Source organism: Cnephaeus nilssonii, assembly GCF_951640355.1.
Source record: "Cnephaeus nilssonii genome assembly, chromosome: X".
In the NCBI taxonomy this organism is placed as follows: domain Eukaryota; kingdom Metazoa; phylum Chordata; class Mammalia; order Chiroptera; family Vespertilionidae; genus Cnephaeus; species Cnephaeus nilssonii.
The window spans coordinates 2,034,901-2,055,912 of record NC_137071.1 but is presented as its reverse complement, the minus strand read 5'-3'; the positions used below and the strand labels follow the sequence as shown (position 1 = coordinate 2,055,912).

At 46.4% G+C, this 21,012-nt stretch overlaps 2 protein-coding genes across 4 annotated transcripts in view; one reads left to right on the top strand and one right to left on the bottom strand.

Moving 5' to 3' along the window:
* FRMPD4 (FERM and PDZ domain containing 4) overlaps positions 1 to 21,012 on the bottom strand; it is a gene marked incomplete at both ends in the record, with an annotated part of 720,410 nt that overhangs the window by 338,377 nt on the left and 361,021 nt on the right. The gene's annotated exons all lie outside the window — the stretch shown is intronic.
* On the top strand, positions 2,440 to 3,084 carry LOC307095974 (claudin-34-like; the record flags this gene model as incomplete). The annotated part of the gene is made up of 1 exon (XM_079765609.1): positions 2,440 to 3,084. One exon carries the CDS (start codon positions 2,440 to 2,442, stop codon positions 3,082 to 3,084), a length of 645 nt encoding a protein of 214 aa, XP_079621735.1.

The window sequence follows — 21,012 nt, the reverse complement described above, 5'->3', positions numbered from 1 at the left end:
CTTCCATCCTTCCATCTTTCTCTCCTTCCTTCCATCCATTCTTCCTTCCATTCTTTCTTTTCCTTCCTTCCTTCCTTCCTTCCTTCCTTCCTTCCTTCCTTCCTTCCTTCCTTCCTTCCTCCCCTCCTTCCCTTCGGTCCATCCTTGCTTCCTTCCTTTCCTTTTCATCATTCCTTCCTTCCATCCATTCTTTCTTTCCCTTCCCTCTTTCCTTCCTTCCTTCCTTCCTTCCTTCCTTCCTTCCTTCCTTCCTTCCTTCCTTTCCGTTATCCATTCTTCCTTCCTTCCCCCATCCATTACCCCTTCCTTCCTTCCTTCCTTCCTTCCTTCCTTCCTTCCTTCCTTCCTTCCTTCCTTTCTCCCATCCATCACTGCTTCCTTTCTTTTTTAAAAAAAAAAATATATATTTTTTATTGATTTCAGAGAGGAAGGGAGAGGAGATGGAAACATCAATGATGAGAGAGAATCATTGATAGGCTGCCTCCTGCTTGTGGCATGTGCCCTTGACTGGAATCGAACCGGGGACCCTTCAGTCCACAGGCTGACACTCTATCCACTAAGCCAAACCAGCTAGGGCTGCTTCCTTTCTTTCTTCTTCCCTTCCTTCCAGCCTTCCATCCTTCCTTCCTTCCTTCATTTCTTTTATATAAGATTTGTCTTTTAAAAAATATGTTTTTCTTGATTTTAGAGATAAAGGAAGAGAGAGAAACATCAATGATGACAAAGAATCATGGATTGGTTGCCTCCTGAATGCCCCACACTGGGGATCCAGCTCACAACCCAGGCATGTGCCCTTGACCAGAATAGAAAATGGGACCTTCAGTCCCCAGGCCAACGCTCTATCCACTGAGCCAAACCAGCCAGGGCAATACTTCACCTCTTGAAGACCTGTTCTTTGACTCTGGCCCTTTAAGAAGACTATTGTCACAGGCCTGCAGACCAGCCCTGGGTGCCATGGAAACATGAGAATGTTTGGTTTCCTTATTTCTGTTACTGCTTGGCAGTGACTACCATTTGTACCTTTGAGACATCCTCCTCCTGCCTTTTTGTATTGCTTGGGTAACGATTGCGCTTTATTTTTCCCCCTGGTTAAGAAAGCCCTGAGATTTCTTGGGGGAGGTGCGGGGGGGGGGGGGGGGGGCGTCACTTTATTTAATCCTTTTATTTGCTCTGTGAACAGGTTTACTGTCATCAGTGGTCTTACAGGAGAGTTGAACCCTAGCCACTTTCCTGCCTTCCTTCCTTCTTTCCTTCCCACCTGCTCCACTTCCTTCCTTCTCTCCTTTATTCCTTTCTAACTTCTTCACTCTCTCTTTCCTTTCAACCTTCCTTCCTTCCATCTTTCTTTTCTTCTTTCCTTCCTTTCTGCCCATTTATCCATCCATTCTTCCGTCCTTCCTTTCATACTTCCTGCCTTCCTTTCTTACTTCTTCCATTCTTCCTTCCTGCTATCTTTCTAACCTTCCTTTCATGCTTCTATCTTTTTCTCCTTTGTTCCTTCCTTCCTTCATTCCTTCCTTCCATCCACTCTTCCTTTCTTCCTTCCCTCCATTGTTTCTTTCCCTTCCTTTCTTCCCGTCCATCCTTGCTTCCTTCCTTTCTTTCTTCTATTCATCATTCCTTTCTTCCTTCCATCCATTCATTCATCATTCCTTTATTTTTTCCCTCCTTTCTTCCATCCCCTCTTCCTTCCTTACATCCATCACTCCTTCCTTCCTTCCTTTTTCTTCCTTCCTTTCTTCTTCTTCCTTCCTTCTTTCCTTCCTTCCTTCCTTCCTTCCTTTTATATAAGATTTATCTTGTTAAAAATACGTTTTTCTTGATTTTAGAGAGGGAGAGAAACATCAGTGATGAGAGATAATCATGAATTGGCTGCCTCCTGCATGCCCCACACTGGGGATCAAGCGTACAGCAGGGTCATGTGCCCTGATCAGGAATCGAACCCTGACCTCCTGGTTCTTAGGTGGACACTCAAGCATACCTGCTGGGCTGTAGACAATCTTAATTATGTCTTTCAACAAATGTCCAGAAGTGGAACTGCTGGTTTGAAAGTTTGTACATATTTTTATTGACTTTAGAGACAGAGAGGGAGGGAGAGAGAGAAACATTGATGTGGGGTTCCACTGACTGATGCATTCATTGGTTGATTCTTGTATGTGCCCTGACCAGGGATTGAGCTCTGCAACCTGGGCCTGTTGGGAAGACGCTCTAACCACTTAACAGTCCTGCAGGGTGAAAGTCTGTGTACTTTAAGGCTTTCAGTAAATCTTGCCCAAGGACCCTTCGCCAGCAGAGCATGGGGGTCAAGTGTCTCCATTCTCGAATATGGCATTTCCCTCTCCAATATAGCACTGCTCACCCCCGGGAAGCAGTTCCAGCCCGTGGGTCCCACCCTCATGTCGCTCTCTATTGGTTTGCAGATCCCCTGGATACAGGGCCATGGCCTTGTTCGACAAGGCCAATTGCCAGGCAGCGATTTTAGCCATCAACATCCTGGGATGGCTCTTGACCATGGTTTGCATGGGCCAGGCTAATTGGCGAGTATGGTACATGGAGAGCAGCCCCGAGCCTCCCTGGGGGCTGGCCTATGTAGGGATGTGGAAGGTCTGCACTTACCAGCCCGACAGCCTCCAGACCAGACCCATAGCCTGTCACCGCTACACCTACAGGGACACCTACCTGCCAATGGATATCCGCATCTCTCAGAACTTCTTGCTGGCCGCCAGCCTCCTTGGTCTCGTGGGGAAATGGCTCATGATCATGGGCCTGCGGAGAGTGTACTCGGGACAGCTTCAGAAAAACACCACCTGCAATCTCTTCCTAGTTTCCAGAATCCTGAGCATCGTTGCTGGTTCATTTATCTTCATCGCCGTGCTCTGTAACTACCATGCGGTGAAGAATGAAGAGGGCATACACTTCCCGCAATCCTTCCACATCCCGTTCAGGCCAGAGCGGCAGGAGATTGGCAGCACCGAGTATCTGGCGATTGTGGCTGGGTTCCTGATGCTGTTGAGTGGGCTGTTTACCATCTCTTTCCAGCTGCCCCGCAACAGCCAAATGAACCCCCAAGTCTCGCAAGTGTGAAATTCCTAGTTGCATAGCTTTGCAAATCCACGATGAGCAGTTTATGGGGGTGAAGTAACTATGAAATAGATCCAAGGACTCATGACCATGGCAAACGTCATCTTGGCAGAAAGTGGCCATAGGCTGCTATGAGCAAATTGGGCTCATCGATTGGTTAAGGAACTTTCATTAAAAAAATTCCAAAGAAACCACTTTCCACCTGTCTTACTGAATCTGGTTTTTAATTATTATTGAGTAAGCTCGTGTCCTGGTGCACGAAGTTTGTGCCCATTAAAAGGGGATTAATTAGAGGAAATATTTTAATATTGCTAGTTGCCCTTTTTCTATAATAGAAGTATCAGAGATGAAAGAAAATTAGTAAAATGTATATGAAAATATTCCTCCTGTCAGAGTCTGTGGCATACCACAGAACCCAGAGTCAAGTCCCCGCCCACCCACGTGAGCCTCAAAATTGTGCGAGACCCAGACCCAGCCAGCCCCCACTCCCATTGGGCTAGATCCAGACCCGGCTGGTCCCAGCTTTGTCAAGCCCTGCTAGATGGTGGGGGGTTGGGAAACAGCATCAGGTCTCCTGGCCCGGTGCTGGGGTCAGGACATGGCCTGAGGTCCCCCAGACCGAGCTGGGGCAGGGGGCGCGTCCTGAGGTCTTCCATCAAGCCCTCCAATATGGGGGGCACGGCCTGAGGTCTCCCAGCTTGGGCTGGGGTGGGGCATGACCTGAGGTCTGCCAGCCTGGGCCAGGTGGGGGGCGCGGCCTGAGGTCCCCTGTCAAGCTCCACCAGGCGGGGGTGTGGCCTGAGGTCCCCCTTCAAGCCCTGCCGGGTGGGGAATACGGCCTGAGGTCCCCTGGCTTGGTGCCAGGCTCGGGCACGGCCTGAGGTCCCCTGTCAGGCCCCATGGGGGCGCAGCCTCAGGTCTTGCTGATTGCTCGTTAAGGCTCTTTACGGGACTTGGCCTTTGCTGTGGGCGCAGCCATCTTGTGTTATGTAAACCCTTCCTCTGCTGTGGGCACCGCCTTCTTTGTGATGGAGTTAGGGTCAATTTGCATATCCCCTCTTTATTATATAGGATAATCAATGCTATACACCCACTGGGTGGAAATGAGAGTTGCTGGGATTCTCACAGCTCCCTATCAAACTCCCACTAAAATCAACCGGCCTGACCTTCCATGGCATGGCCCTAACACCTCTCCACCTCATGCAATTCCCCAAATGTGCAAAAGCAGAACAGCGGGAGGAATCCCCCTTCCATGACCAGACTCAACAGTTACCGCACGTTTGCCATATTCGCTTTCTCTCTCCTTCCTTCCCTTCTTTTCCTCTACTTTTCTTTCTCCAAAGAACTTTAACACAAACCCCAGACGTCACATTCCTTCATCCCTATGCACTTCAAAATTATTCTCTAAAGAAAGTACATTTCCTCAGAACCCACAGGTTGAGAACTGCTAGCAGGGTCGCCTAAGACCATTGGAAAACACAGATATTTACATTACGATTCATAACAGTAGCAAAATTACAGTTACGAAGTAGCAACGAAAATAACTTTATGGTTGGGGGTCACCACAACATGAGGAACTGCATTAAAGGGTCGCGGCATTAGGAAGGTTGAGAACCACTGCTCTAGAGCATGTTGCCCATAACTAAGGATGCACGCAAATACCGCAATGCATTTGAAAAGTGTTCATTATTCAAATGTCGTATTTGCGTTGACCAGAAACATGTATGTGATGGTTAACAACATCTACGAGGCCAAAGCAATGTGACAGTGTAACATGGACCCAATTTACTCGGCGACCTGAGAACCCGGTCCCTGAGCATCACTGTCGGCACAGGGCCTGCCATGACAATGCGGAGTCTACAGGGAAGAACGGCTCTCAGAGAAAGTGGAACTCAGTCATGTGAACAGTGCAGCGAGATCCATCCCACCTGCCATCGAATGACTGGCGTGCGACCCAAATGCGTCCCTCAGGTCATTTCACTACCCAGTTTCTGATAAGGCTGGTTTGGCAGCAAGAAATGGATTGGCCCATGTCGCATCTCTTACTTCCTCTGTTCCCAGAAATATTTAGAGTGAAATACGCCAGAAATGAGGGCGCAAACTGGGGGCATGCGCACACAGGTTTCATAGTTTTGCAGGCCCAGTGAGAATGTCATCAGTGGGATGAAAGTGGAAAAATAGGAAGAAAAACAAATGTAATATAAGCTACGGGTCACTCATAGAAGTCCGGTGGCCACAAATAACCACATGCGTCCTGTCCAAATATTAGAAAAGTGGCTTGGAACTTTAACATTTAGGGATCAAAAAAATAACCTTTCATTGAAGTTTGCAATCATGATACATTTCTTTCAAGACCTGCCGAGCTTGCCTACATTCATTAGCAATACTTTGGTGACAGAGGGTGTTCCGCCTTCTCTCGGCCACACTCTTGCTTCTCCCCTGGACAGTAGCGCTTAATGCTGAGAATCTGGTAACTGCTTCCCCACCCGGCCCAGGTGCCTTCCTTTCTGCTGGCAAAACACCCTCCCAAAATGTTTTAACCCCAACTGAACAGCATTTTCCATTGAAAGGCCTTTCTGCATGTTTTTTTCAGGTGAAAATTTCTTTTGTTTTAAACATATATATTTTTTAATTTCAGAGAGGAAGGGAGAGGGAGAGAGCGACAGAAACATCAATGATGAATCATGGATCAGCTGACTCCTGCAAGCCCCCTTTGGGAATCGATCCCACAACCTGGGCATGTGCCCTGACATGGAATAGAACAATGGCCTCCTGGTTCATGGGTAGATGCTCAACCACTGAGCCACACTGACCTGGCCAGGTCAAAATACCCTTTCCCCTACATGCTAACTGCTAGATGCCTACCGTTCCTTCCAGATCCAACTCGGAGGGGGCAGTGGTGAGACGAGCTCCGCGCTGACGTGGGCTGAGATGGAAATCGTGGCTCTATTCCTGGTTAGGCGTTTGCCCTGATGCAGGTTGCTTCAACCTGTAGAAGCTTCCAGATCCTGATTTAGAAAAAGGCAACAATAATGCTTCCTGGGGGTCACTGTAACTTCAATCCTGCGGCCAGTAATAGCAGAGCTCATCCGGGTGGGACAGATTCCCCCACTGTGTCTTCCCTTCCGACACTCCACTTTCATGGGTAACATTCAGCAGCCACTTGGGAATTTGTGACATATTTGATATCCACTCTAACACTTAGCAATTGGTAGCTTTAAAAATCCTGTAGGTATCTCCCGAAAGTGTATACATTTTGCCACAAGACACTGTTTCATCGATCTTTGTGTTTGCATTCCAACAAACGGTGATTGGCGTGTAGTAGGCGTTCCATCCGTACTACGATGAGCGCTCTATAAATGTTTCTGGAATCGATGGATGGTGGATTGAATACCTGAGGTGCATTCATTTCAGTCATAGGTCAAATCATAGGCAAATACATACACACAGGTGATAGGATGGCCCCCCTTTAACCTTTTGCACTCGGATGTTGAGTCACACGGTTAGCATCGGTAGCAGCTCTTTTTATACTCTTTGAATGTATCAATAATTTGAAATATAAAAAAATCCAAATAAATAAGTTTGTATGAAAAGAAACTCCAGTTTTTTATTCTACTACCGCGCTTTGTAAAATCTGAGGTATTTAAAAAATTAAATCCCGAGTAGAATAAAGGAATTGAGAAAACAGCAAGCGAGTGCAAAGGGTTAAAGCTGCCAAAGTCTTCCTGGCCCATAGGACTATATCTGTCACTACCCAACCTTCTGCACATAAACACATATGCCTCTTTCGATTTATGTTTCTGAGCAAAATCAAGCCAAATGTAGATTGAAAAAATATTCTTTTTTAAAAAAATATCTTTTTATTGATTTCAGAGAGAAAGGACAAGGGAGAGAGAGATAGAAACATCAATGCTGAGAGAATTATTGATTGGCTGCCACCTGCACACCTCCTACTGGGAATCGAGGCCACAACCCTGGCCTGTGCTCTGACCGGGAATCAAACCATGACCTTCTGGTTCATAGGTCGATGCTCAACCACTGAGCCACTTTGGCAGGGCAAAACAATATCATTCCTTCTAAAGACTTTTTTTTTTTTGATCATGAAGACCTGATATCAGAAATTAACAGTAAAGCAAGAAAACCATAGAAAGAACTATTTTCCCCAATTACCTTTTATCCAATGGTCAAACTTCCTCAAGGGTCATTCTGAAAAGCCGCAGCTGACCTCACAACCCACTGGCACTAGACAGGATGAATGCCTGTTTCAAAGCAACTGTGGGACCACGGGGGTCAAAGGGCACCTGGCCTCTCAGAACACCTGATGAGGAAAACAACTTCCCAGGCAGGTTCCTGTCTTTCCGTAAGCCTCAACGCCACATCCCAAGCAAATACCATACACTCAACACTTGCAAATATCAGACAACATACTGCTAGAATTTGTGCGCATGCCTTCTAAATCCTAACTGTAATCGTCCCACTCAGGGATGCACAGTTTCTCTCTGCATCCTCTATGAACAATTCTCAATAGCCCTGCCTCCTTAAACATTGGCAGTAATGATCATTTTCATCTCACTTTTGCAATTAAAAAGCTAGTGAGGAGGGAAGGAGGGAAGGAGGGAAGGAAGGAAGAAAGGAAGGAAGGAAGGAAGGAAGGAAGGAAGGAAGGAAGGAAGGAAGGAAGGAGGGAAGGAAGGAAGGAGGGAAGGAAGGAAGTCAATTAGATTTGCATGCAAATTGAATAACTAGGTTGACACAAGTTACTTCATACATTTAACCTTTTGCACTCGGATGTCGAGATTAAAATTACTCTTTGAATGTATCAATAATTTGAAATATAAAAAAATCCAAATAAATAAGTTTGTATGAAAAGAAACTCCAGTTTTTTATTCTACTGCCGCGCTTTGTAAAATCTGGGGTATTTAAAAAATTAAATCCCGAGTAGAATAAAGGAATCGAGAAAAAAGCAAGCGAGTGCAAAGGGTTAAAACAATTTAATGCAGGATTTTTTTTCTCCCTGAAATAAAAAAAATAAGACAGACCTAGCTGGTGTGGCTCAGTGGCTTTAGGCCTGCGGACTAAAGGGATCCAGGTTCGATTCCGGTCAAGGGCACGTACTCAGGTTGCGGGCTCAATCCCCAGTGTGGGGCATGCAGGAGGCAGCTGACCCATGATTCTCTCTCATCACTGATGTTTCTAACTCTCCCTCTCCCTTCCTCTCTGAAATCCATAAAAATACACACACACACACACACACACACACACACACACACACACACAGTGGGTGAGGGCAGCAGCTGCTGCCCCAATCGCCCCTCAGGAGCAGGGAGAGGTGAAGCCCTGAGGGGCGATCAGGGCAGGCAGCTGCCGCTCGTATCCACTAACCACTGACGGCGCTGAAAGATGGGGGACACAGGTGGGAGCACCAGGCAGGACCGCAGTGGGCAGGAGCAAAGAATTTTCAGTAACCGCCAGAGGCTCCACCTGAGGACAGCGATCGCAGGCCGCCTTGGTCTGGCGCCCCCACTCACCTGCCCCACCATTCCACCACAGCCGATGCCCACCATGTTTCACACGTGCCCCCTAGTGGTTAGTTCACATCATAGTGACCGGTTGTTCGGTCTATTTGCATATTAGGGTTTTATATATATAGATGTGGGATATCCGAGAGACGCTTCCATTTTAATTCAGTCTGACCCCGAACAACAGACTTTGGTTGGTGGGCTTGTTGAAGCATAGGAAGGCAGACTCAGGATTCTAATCTTTCGTTGAAAAAGTTCTGGTCACAAGTTTACTCTGCTCGACATCATAGACCCAACAGGGTCGTGAAAGTAAATCGAAATTTTGCAGAAATTATAAAGCAAAACGGAACCCATTTGTAGCCTAGACTATCGTTTTCACAGGTGAAAATACAACCCAGGCAAACAGCATCCTCAGGTGCTTTTCCTGTGTAAACTGGTCGGCAAATTACATCTCAAGCTATCTTCGCTTTTTCCTAAACATCAGCTGACGGCAGTTCTGTCATCTTGGCCACACCTCTGTAACTATGAGCCCTAAAAAGAAATGTGCCCCAAGAGTTGTCTTCCTAGAAGATACCTTCTCACTGCACAAACCGCTCTCTGTGCCTTAGGCAATGAGTCATGCATGGCGCAATCTCAAGCGCATCATTGCCTGTCCGGAACCATTGTTGAAAATTAGCCCATTTCTCGAGTTTGTGCATATGGCTCCTAAAATGTGTCACTTTCTCTATGATTCACAGACTTTCTTCCAGTTTCAATCCAACAGATGTTTATCTTGAAACGGGGTAGAGTAAAATAATGCTTTTAAAACTTTGGATACATTTATGATGGTTAAAACTGGCAAGCATCTGTAGTTAGAAAAATATACTACGCTGCCTTGGTCCTGTGGGAAACCACGAATGAGGGGTTGACGGGTTGCAGGTATTTAAAGTGTCTGGCGACATTTCCATTTCATAGAAAGTGCGGAGATTAATCGCGGTCGTATTTACTCAGTCCATATGGTGCCTTCACACTGCATGGGCGCCTTGCTACTGAGGCAGGATTTTCAGGGCGAACTTCTCAGGAAGACAGAATAAACATAGTGGGCTTATTAGTGAATTTCACTTCTACGTTATAAATGTTAAATTCTGTTAATAAGAAACTGTAAAATTCAATTTTCAAAAAATGCCACGGGGCGTGCCCAATTAGTATGGCTCAGTGGTTGAGCGTCAACCTATAAAACAGGAGATCAAGGTCAATTGCTGGTCAGGACACATACCAGGGTTGAGGGCTCAGTCCCCAGTAGGGGGCGTGCAGGGGACAGCCAATCTATGATGTTTCTATCTCTCCCTCTCCCTTCCTCTCTGAATCAATAAAATATATATGTATATTTTTTAAATACGGCGGGGGGACGGGGGGGCAGGATAAAACTACTTTTAGGATTCTCAATTAACTCATGAAGCCAATATCCTAAGTTTTTGTGTTTTTTAAATATATTTTATTGATTTTTTTACAGAGAGGAAGGGAGAGGGATAGAGAGTTAGAAACATCGATGAGTGAGAAACATCGACCAGCCGCCTCCTGCACACCCCCTACCGGGGATGTGCCCACAACCAAGGTACATGCCCTTGACCGGAATCGAACCTGGGACCTTTCAGTCCGCAGGCCGACGCTCTATCCACTGAGCCAAACCGGTTTCGGCAATATCCTAAGTTTTAATATTAGTTCTAATTCGACTTTGGGTGAAAATAAGTAAATTACAACTAATCTACCTGTTTCCTCAGTGAAAATGAACTCGGATATAAATAGGAAAGTGACCTGGAAACACGCTGCATTTAATCCTATTGTTTCACCAGCCTTTGCATTTCAGCTATTCACGCTCTTCCCAATGAACACACTTTTTAAAAAATATATATTTTATTGATTTTTTTACAGAGAGGAAGGGAGAGGGATAGGGAGTTAGAAACATCGATGAGAGGGAAACATCCATCAGCTGCCTCCTGCACACCCTCTACTGGGGATGTGCCCGCAACCAAGGTGCATGCCCTTGACCGGAATCGAACCTGGGACCCTTCAGTCCGCAGGCTGATGCTCTATCCATGGAGCCAAACCAGTGAGGGCCCAATGAGCGCACTTTATCAGCTTATTTCCTTGGATTCACATGGACTGGGGCTACTATTTGTATGTATTTGCTGCTTTGAAAATTAAGAAAAAAAAATTTAGCATAACGCATTTAAACTTCTCCCCCAATAAATACCCAAATCCCAGCCTTTCGAGGTCCTCTCTGGGCTTTTCTTTTCTTAAAATAAATATATTAACATGGATATTTAAAAAAATTATTTATTTATTCATTTTTAATATATTTTTATTGATGTCAGAGAGGAAGGGAGAGGGAGAGAGAGACAGAAACATCCATGATGAGAGAGAATCATCGATCAGCTGCCTCCTGCACGCCCCCCAGTGGGGATCTAGCCCGCAACCGGGGCATGTGCCCTTGACCGGAATCGAACCCGGGACCCTTAAGTCCACAGGCTGATGCTCTATCCACTGAGCCAAACCAGTCAGGGCCTGAGAAATCCTCTTGTCCTCCCTCTGGGGCCCATCACAGAGGCTGGAAAGCTTGGATACAGCCAGAGGGGTGGAGCTACCATGCAGGGAACGATGACTCCCACTGGAAATGCCAGGTTTAAAAGGGGACGGCACAGCCTTCGACAGAAAATAGAAGGAAAAGTAAGACATATGATTATTGGCTATTTGGTCCTGTCCAAAATGTCCAGAGAAGCATTTGGTCTAGGAGAAAGGCCTTTGGGATTTGACCCTATCCCAAGGAGGCGTGTGGAACATGCCGGAAGGTTCTTGAAATGTGAAGAAGCTATCACCCAGGTTCTGCATAGTCATACTCCAATACGACCACCAGGAAAATCATGGATCACATGCCTCCTGCACATCCCCCTATTGGTGATACAAAAAAAAAATCAATTCATAGACAGAATGGGTAGCTATGAGGGCAATGACTGGGTAGATATATACTCAGTAGCAAATGCTCAGTAAAGTCATTGTTAACACTGCTGGACTTCATGACTAGGAAAAAGTAGAATCAACTGGAAATTCAAGAAAACCAACGTCCATACACTTTGAACAAGGTTCAATGTTTGTATTCTACATTGAATCGTGGAGAAAATGTCTGTGTAAATATTCTGGCACAGGACTAACTATCCAGGACCTTCGGGTGAAGATCAAAAGTCTCTGTGGACTTTCTGGATGGGACCCAATGGCCTGCAAGGTAAATATATATATACTAGTGGCCCAGTGCACAAAATTCATGCATGGGGGAGGGAGATGTCCCTCAGCCTGGCCTGCACCCTCTCCAATCTGGGACCCCTTGGGGGATGTCTGACTGTCGGCAGCAATCCGGGACCGCTGGCTCCTAACCACTCACCTGCCTGCAGGCCTGATCAACCCCAACTGCCCCCCACCACCACCCTAATCATCCATAACTGCCTCTGCCTTGGCCCCGCTACCATGGCTTTGTCCAGAAGGACGTCTGGAAGGTCTCTGAAAGGTCTCCTGGTCTAATTAGCATATTACTCTTTTATTAGTGTAAATATGAGATAACTCAACCCACCCACGCCCTCATGCAGAAGTGCGCATAGCCAATATTTCCCAGGGCACGAAATGGGGAGATTCTTCCCTAAAGAAATGGATAAAATATTTAACCGGATCCAAAGCAGAAAGTGGGGTTAGTGGTGTCCCTGATAAACAGCTCCATGTTCTAGCACTTGGAAGTCCACAACAAAACCGCTTGCTCCCTAAGCACCCAGCCTAGATTTCAGCCACTCAGAATTTCCCAGGGATTCATTTCCCAGAGCCTCCTTGAGAGCTACTTGTGACTTCTCTTTAGAGGAGCAAATTAGCCTGGTGTCCCTTCAACTTTAAGGGGCTTAGGAATCCTGGGAATTTGTTAAAAATGTAGATTCCGGCTTAGTAGGTCAGAGGTGGGGCCTGAGATGCTATATTTCTTATGAGGCTAGGGCCGTGGTCGGCAAACTGCGGCTCGCGAGCCACATGCGGCTCTTTGGCCCCTTGAGTGTGGCTCTTCCACAAAATACCACGGCCTGGGCGAGTCTATTTTGAAGAAGTAGCATTAGAAGAAGTTTAAGTTTAAAAAATTCAGAGTATAGTAGATGTCTTCATTACTTGTTCTATCACATTTTTTTTCAAACGGTGTATTACACAAGACCAATGTAAAAAAACAAAACAAAACAACAACAACCACACAATAGTATATGAAACAGTTACATAATATTTTAAAACGAATAATATTTTTTGGAATATAAAAAGGAAAACAGATTGGATTCATTTAAAATACTTTCCTTGCCCAGCCTGTGTGGTTTAGTGGTTGAGCATCTACCTATGAACCAGGAGGTCAAGGTTTAATTCCAGATCAGTGCACATGGGCTCTGTCCCCAGTAGGGGGCGTGCAGGAGGCAGTACATCTGTGATTCTCATTGATGTTTCTATCTCTCTCTCTCCCTGCCTCGCCTCTCTGAAATCAATAAAAAAATATTTTTTAAAAAAAATAAAATACTTTCCTCTTCTGGAATATTCTGATTTGTGTTTTGGGGGAAGATACCAGTCGCATCGTAGAAATAAAAGCCAGCCCAGCGGAGATTACATTAAAGAGCTTACAGCTTTGACAAAGCATCAAAGGAAAGTGTTTTTCTGTACTCAGTGAATTTTTTTGAATGTGGAGAAGTTTCTTGTCATTCAAATATGAAAAGACCATCAAACTCCAGTTTTGTGCTTGGTAAAAGTCTATTGCAAACAACAGCAAAATCCCACACCCATTATCTTAATTAGAAAACCTGTTAGCAATAGGAATATATTGACTAAATATATTGACTAAGGAGAAGATAATTAATTTGTACACATCAAGAACTCCATTTACGAACATAGTCTCATGTCTGTAAAAAGAGAAGTAAAATAAACTGGGGACATAATGTTTGAGAATAGAAAATAACTTGTTAGAAGTAAGCCAAAATAACAAGATAATGAGGAAAATTTCAAACCACTGTTTGGTTAACTGGCAGAGTTTATTTGATAACTCATTAAAATGGCTGTTTCTCTTCATAATGCATTAAAAATATGTTTAAAAATCTCAAATGTTATACTTGAGAACAATAAACAAACATAGGAAAATGTGTCCCTTTGTCAAGCTCAAGAAATGCCTTTGAACAGAAGCGAAGAAGTTTGAACAAAGAACTAGATGAGGAACAAGTTGTCTCATTTGCTGGTCCTGAGCATCCTTCAGTGATATGATTAATTTTAGCCCTAATCTGACGATTAGTAAAGGACATATTTTGGAGTACTTGTTGGCCATATGTTATAACTAAATTCGCTTCCTTGGAAAAAGGTTACACCACTTGAACTACACATCATCAGCCTCAAAGAGGAAGCTAATGAAAGTGAGTTCCGGCCCAGCCTCAGACAGAAAATCAAGTTTTCATTTGGTTTCCCATGCTTCAGAAATGAAGATGGGGTTTCATCAGAGAACTCTGAGAAGGACAGAAGCACAGGGCTTTACGTATAAGGCATGACAAGCTGATTCTTTTTAACAAACATTCATATTTTTATTGATTTCAGAGAGGAAGGGAGAGGGGGAGAGAGAGAACATCATGGATCACCTGCCTCCTGCACATCCCCCTACTGGGGATAGAGCCTGCAAACCGGGCATGTGCCCTGACCGGGAATTGAACCATGACCTCCTAGGTTCGTGGTCAGCAAACTGCGGCTCGCGAGCCACATGCGGCTCTTTGGCCCCTTGAGTGTGGCTCTTCCACAAAATACCACGGCCTGGGCGAGTCTATGTTGAAGAAGTGGCGTTAGAAGAAGTTTAAGTGTAAAAACTTTGGCTCTCAAAAGAAATTTCAATCGTTGTACTGTTGATATTTGGCTCTGTTGACTAATGAGTTTGCCGACCACTGTCCTAGCTCATAGGACAACGCTCAACCACTGAGCCACGCCGGCCAGGTGACAAGCAGATTCTTATGTCTTCTATTTGTTGGCTCACCCAGCTGTGGTCATTTTTGAACCTATCGCTTATTTCCATCCTCTCAAGAGATGAGAACATGGAAGCTATGCCAGGATCCCTCCTGGTCCTTAAAGCAACTGATCTCCCCTAGAGCCTCAATAATATTCTAAAAAATAATTGAACTCAAGTGTGTACAGATGGGATTGACTTAAGCCCAACCCCACACTGTTGACTCCAGTTGACCTTGGGGCTAAAGGGCCTTGGCCTGGCTTCTATTGAGTTCCAGAGACCCCAAACTTTAGAATCCCAAAGCAGAGTCAGGTGGTAGCATGCACTGAGCACATTCCCCATCAGTGACCGCTCAGTGGAGACCAGTAAGACGACATGTAAAGAGAGAGCGAGCCGCATGTTGGGTCTGCTTAAGAAGTGGTCAAAGAGGTGAACCCAGTATACAGCAGCCTCCTGCTCCCAAGGCTGACTCCCCGGTGTCACTGCCTGCCGCCCCCCCCCCCCCCCCACTTTGTACTGGGGCTCAGGTCTGGTTCCATGTACCAAGAAGCATGTCTTGCTAACCATCTTAGTCCCCATGAGCCGCTCAAGGCTGAGTCTTTACTGATCAGCTGACGGGCTTCCTCTATGCACTGGGCACCCTCCCCATCCTGTTACATTCAATTGTCAGGCCGTGACTCTGTTGGCTTCATCATACTTGGCTGATACACTAGGCCAAGTCATGACTCTGTTTGCTTTGAGAGCCTGAAGCCACTTCTTTATTTTTAAATTTCTATTTTCTTATTTTTAAAATATGTTTTTATTGACTTCACAGAGGAAGTGAGGAGAGAGAGATAGAAACATCAATGGTGAGAGAGAATTATAGATCAGCTGCCTCCTGCACGCCCCCCACTGGGGATCGAGCCCGCAACCTGGGCAATGTGCCCTTGACCAAAATCGAACCCGGGACCCTTCAGTCCACAGGCCAACGCTCTACCCACTGAGCAAAACCAGCTCGGGCCATCCTGGGGATTGAACCCTCAACCGGGCCAGGCCCAAAATGACTTGTCTCTCCTCTGAATCGCCCCACTCAGAATGGGGACATAGTTGCTACACTATTCTCCGAGTCTGCCCCAAACATGCTACCAGTAGCTAGGGTCCTAGAGTTGAAATACTGACTGAGACCCACAGGCAGAACTAAATACTGCATGGCAACTCACTTCACACATGCTTATGTGAAAAACATAGGCCGTATTTCATCAAATCTTAGCTGCCATTGATTGTGAGTCCCACTTTGATTTTCCAAGAGATGTCAACATAGGAGAAATGTTCTACTTACCCGAAATATAAAAACAAACAAAAGTTTCATGAAACAATACCCCACTGCATGAGCCACTCTGGTATTTTCTGTCCTGTTCTATTTCATTATTTTAAAATCCTGCTTGTCACCACCTAAGTTGATTTATTTACCCGCTGCCTGGTTAGAAGCTATAATTTGAAAATACAGAAGGTCCCTCACCGGCAGGCACAGGCCCATTAATACTTCTGATGGACTCAACTTCAACCACAGCCCACAGGCCTGAATCGCCTGGCTCCTGCCTTGCCCCAGCGTGGCCCCTCCTGCTCACCTCTGAAGCTCCTGCCTGGTTGTTCTTTTTAAAAAATATATTTTTATTGATTTCAGAGAGGAAGAGAGAGGGAGAGGGATAGAAACATCTATGATGAGAGAATCACTGATGAGCTGCCCCCTACACGCCCCCTACTGGGGATTGAGCCTGCAACCCAGGCATGTGCCCTGACCAGGAATTGAACCATGACCTCCTGGTTCATAGGTTGACACTCAACCACTGAACCACACCAGCTGGGCAGGATCCTCTTCTTGGAAGTCCCTTGAACTTCAAGACACCAAGCACACCGCACACCTCATGTTGTTCTCCCTTAAAACTCCCTGAGTTAAGCCTATAATTTGTTCTGTCTACAGGTGTCACCTCTGATGTCAGCCCCCAGTCCCCCTACCCCCTTTGATCACATTATACCATCGCCTCAATTGGGCTTTGGGAGGTAATTCAGGTTTTACTGGAGTCTTCCGGGTCAAGGGCGCTGAGAGCTTCGTGCAAGGATGTTTGGGCAGGAAATAGCGCGGCCCGGGGTCACAGAGTTCCTCCCTGGCCAGAAGCGCCAGCGCTCTGTCCCCTGCCCTGGGAGACCAATTCAAGTGTGGGGATCTGTCCCGCCCTCCACAGACACCCGCGGACACTCACTCCAGGCTCAAAAAGAGCCGCACTGAAGGGGAGGATGGGCACATGAGCCAGGCGTTTCCTTATAACATTGGGGGTTCCCTAGCCTCCACATTTCCCATTTGAGACACAAACCTTCTATGTGTCCAGCATCTACCCAGGCTACCTGCACATCACCCTGAAACTCGGGGGTTAAGCCAGTGGTCGGCAAACTCATTAGTCAACAGAGCCAAATAGCAACAGGACAATGATTGAAATTTCTTTGGAGAGCCACATTTTTTAAACTTCAACTTCTTCTAACGCCACTTCTTCAACATAGACTCGCCCAGGCCGTGGTATTTTGTGGAAGAGCCACACTCCAGGGGCCAAAGAGCTGCATATGGCTCGCAAGCCGCAGTTTGCCGATCACGGGGTTAAGGGAACCAACACACGCAGGCCCTGGCACTAGTAATAACCGACTCATTCCACTGGGGCTCGCTTTCTCCTTAGAGACCGAGTTGAGCTGCGAGGCTGCGAGGGGCCCTTCCAGGCACCTGTGTGGAGCATGACTCTCTGCAGCTCGCTGGCTTCCCCACCTCCATGGCAAGAACAGAGATCGAGTGCTAATAAAATCCTCATGAATATGCATGAGGTGTTCCAGGCCCTCAGTTTCAAATTACCAAATTGTGCAATTGCCTTCTTTTGGCAGATATGCCCCTTAACCATCTTATACACTGAGTGGCCAGATTATGATGATCTCTGAACGTATAATAATCTGGCCACTCAGTGTATATCCTATATAATAAAAGGCTAATATGCAAATTGTCCCCTCGACCAGGAGTTCGACCAGCAGGCAGGCCGGCCAACCGCCCATGTCCCCTCCCCCTGGCCAGGCTGGCCGGACCCCACCCATGCACAAATTCATGCACCGGGCCTCTAATACATACACACACACACACACACACACACACACACACACACACACACTGAGTGGCCAGGTTATTATGCGTTCAGAGATCATAATAATCTGGCCACTCAGTGTAAGTGGGCATAACAGTCTCATTCGACAAAGCTGTGCCCTCCTGGACAGATGTCGCTGAACACATGTATCAGCTCAAATTATTAGCACAAACACAGTCGCCGTACAATGAAGGCATGGAGAGAATCAACTCAATGATGAGGAGTTCTTGGCGAATGAGCGTGGCGTGGCCATGGTGACGGAAGAGTTTGTGCCGCCTTAGCAAGTACCCAGAGAAATGGGTTTTGGGGGAAACTGAGTGTCTTGCTTCCCCTCGGAGGCACTGCCATGAATACTAGCACCACTCCCCTGTGCAGAGAGAGGCTCCCTGTTGGGGCTTAGTCCAGAAATTACTATTGGTAATGAACGTCCTAGCCAGTTTGGCTCAGTGGATAGAGCGTCGGCCTGTGGACTGAAGGGACCCGGGTTTGATTCCCGGTCAGGGCACATGCCGGGTTGTGGGCTGGATCCCCAGTGGAGGGCATGCAGGAGGCAGCCGATCCATGATCTTCTCCCATCATTGATGTTTCTCTCTCTCTCTCTCTCTCTCTCTCTCTCTCTCTCCCTTCCACTCTGAAATCAATTTTTAAAAATTAAAAAAAAAACAAATAAATAAAAGTGAATAAGAAATAAGAAGAGTTAACCTACAATAAAATTAAAAAAATAAATAAATAAAACTCGTAATGAACTTCTACCGAGGATTTTTTCAACGTTCCCGCTTTCCAAGTGGCATTCAGTTGGGTAGCTTTCTCTTTGGCTGTTCTTCTGGCTGGTTCCCCAACGCCTCTCCTAAAAGCCTTTGTCAGGCCCTAACCGGCTAGGCTCAGTGGATAGAGCGTCGGCCTGCAGACTGAAAGGTCCCGGGTTCGATTCCGCTCCAGGGCATGTGCCTTGGTTGCGGGCACATCCCCAGTAGGGGGTGTGCAGGAGGCAGCTGATCGATGTTTCTCTCTCATCGATGTTTCTAACTCTCTCTCCCTCTCCCTTTCTGTAAAAAAATTAATAGAATATATATATATATATATATATATATATATATTTAAAGTGCCCTGTCCTCCTCCTACCTAACTTCCTTCATTTGTAAAATGAAAGCAGTCCTAGGCCGTGCGAATTACCGAATCAATCATTTGAAATGGCTCCAATAGACATGCTTTAGACAGGCAGGCCACGTTATAGACTGCAAACTGCCACCTTCTGAATACTCCATATGGGCCACTCGATTTAGCTAAGAAACAAACAAACAAACAGACAAACAGAAAACACGCCAGAGGTTTCCCAGCAAATAATACTAAGTGCTCTCTCAATCCGAGAGGCAAGGCTGATAAAGGTTCTGTAAACAGTGTTTACAAAGACAGCCATGCAAAGAGCTGCAAGAGAACATTATGTGGCGGGCATTCGGAAATAGGATTATTAGCGAAATAATGCACGCAGGAAAGGAAATGTCCCAAGGCCAAATTCAGATCAATGTCATGGACATGTGAAGGGGAGACCACCAGCAGGAGCGCTGCCGATCCGTCCTCTCTGTTCGGTGGTAAAAACAGGCCCCGAGCTGAAACCGGTTTGGCTCAGTGGATGGAGCGTCGGCCTGCGGACTGAAGGGTCCCAGGTTCGATTCCCGGTCAAGGGCATGTACCTTGGTTGCAGGCACATCCCCAGTGGGGGGTGTGCAGGAGACAGCTGATCGATGTTTCTCTCTCATCGATGTTTCTAACTCTCTCTCCCTCTCCCTTCCTCTCTGTAAAAAACCAAAACAAACAAACAAAAAACAGGCCTGAGAGCCAGAACAGCATTGAACACGCGGACAATAGAAGCCCTTGGGTTTCTCATTCCGCCCAAGTCTAGAGCATCGATGCGTTTCTCACAGCTCAGATCCTGTATCTACTTCCCGCAGCCCCAGAGAAGTCTCAGGATTTTGAAGGTTTGCCCAAGGACTGCTATTCCCAAGCCTGTCCTCTTTTCACTCACTGTGGAGATCGCTCCCTCAAGCATGAGTTGGCCAGAACATGTAGGCAAGAACAGATCGTGCCCTTGGACTTGGGGGCGGCTCCAGCTGCAGGGAAATTCCTATCCCATCAGGAGTGACCGGAAGGCAGTGCTTCTGTAAGTTGGCTGCACATGAGCTCGCCCTGGCGAGCTTGGAAATGTCCTAGTGTCCGGCCCCACCCCCTCCCAATTCCCTCAGACCATCTGGGGCTGGGTCCGCGCATCTGTATTTTTCCAGGCTCTCAAGACTATGGCAAAGTGTGGCCGCATATGAGAAGCAAGACTCTGAGTCCTTCTAAAAAACATCCCTTAAAAAATCACAGGGCAGGACATCGCTTTTCCATTGTTGACCTATTAATCTAGAACAAGGGTCGAGGCCACATTGGAAGTACTTTTGGCCTGGCTGGCCAGTGTCTGATGTAGCTGCTCAAGACCGCCTCAGGGCCCTGAATAGACACTTCTCCAAAGAGGACATACAGAAGACCAAGAGACATATGAAAACATGCTCAAAGTCACTGATCATCAGAGAGATGCAAATTACAACGACAATGAGGTACCATCTCACACCTGTCAGAATGGCTACCATCAAGAAGTCAACAAACGACAAGTGCTGGCGAGAATGTGGAGAAAAGGGAACCCTCGTGCACTGCTGGTGGGAATGCAGACTGGTGCAGCCACTGTGGAGAACACTATGGAGTTTCCTCAAAAAATTAAATATGGAAGTGCCATTTGACCCAGTGATCCCACTCCTGGGAATATATCCGAAGAAACTAGAAACACCAATCAGAAAGGATATATGCACCCCTATGTTCATAGCAGCACAATTCACCATAGCTAAGATGTGGAAACAGTCCAAGTTGCCCATCAGATGAGTGGATAACAAAGCTGTGGTACATTTACACCATGGAATACTATGCAGTGAAAAAGATATCTTACGGTTTGAGACAGCATGGAGGGACCTGGAGAGTATCATGCTAAGTGAAATAAGTCAGTCAGAGAAAGACAAGTATCACATGATTGCACTCATATGCGGAATCTAAGTAACAAAATAAACTGATGAACAGAGTGGAGCCAGAGACAGAGACATGGAAGCATGGGACAGAGTGTGGAATCTCAGGGGGAAGGCGGGGGGAGGGTGTGTGTGTGTGGAGGGGGGCAGGGGGGATGGAGGTAATCAACCAAAGACCTTGTAAGCATATA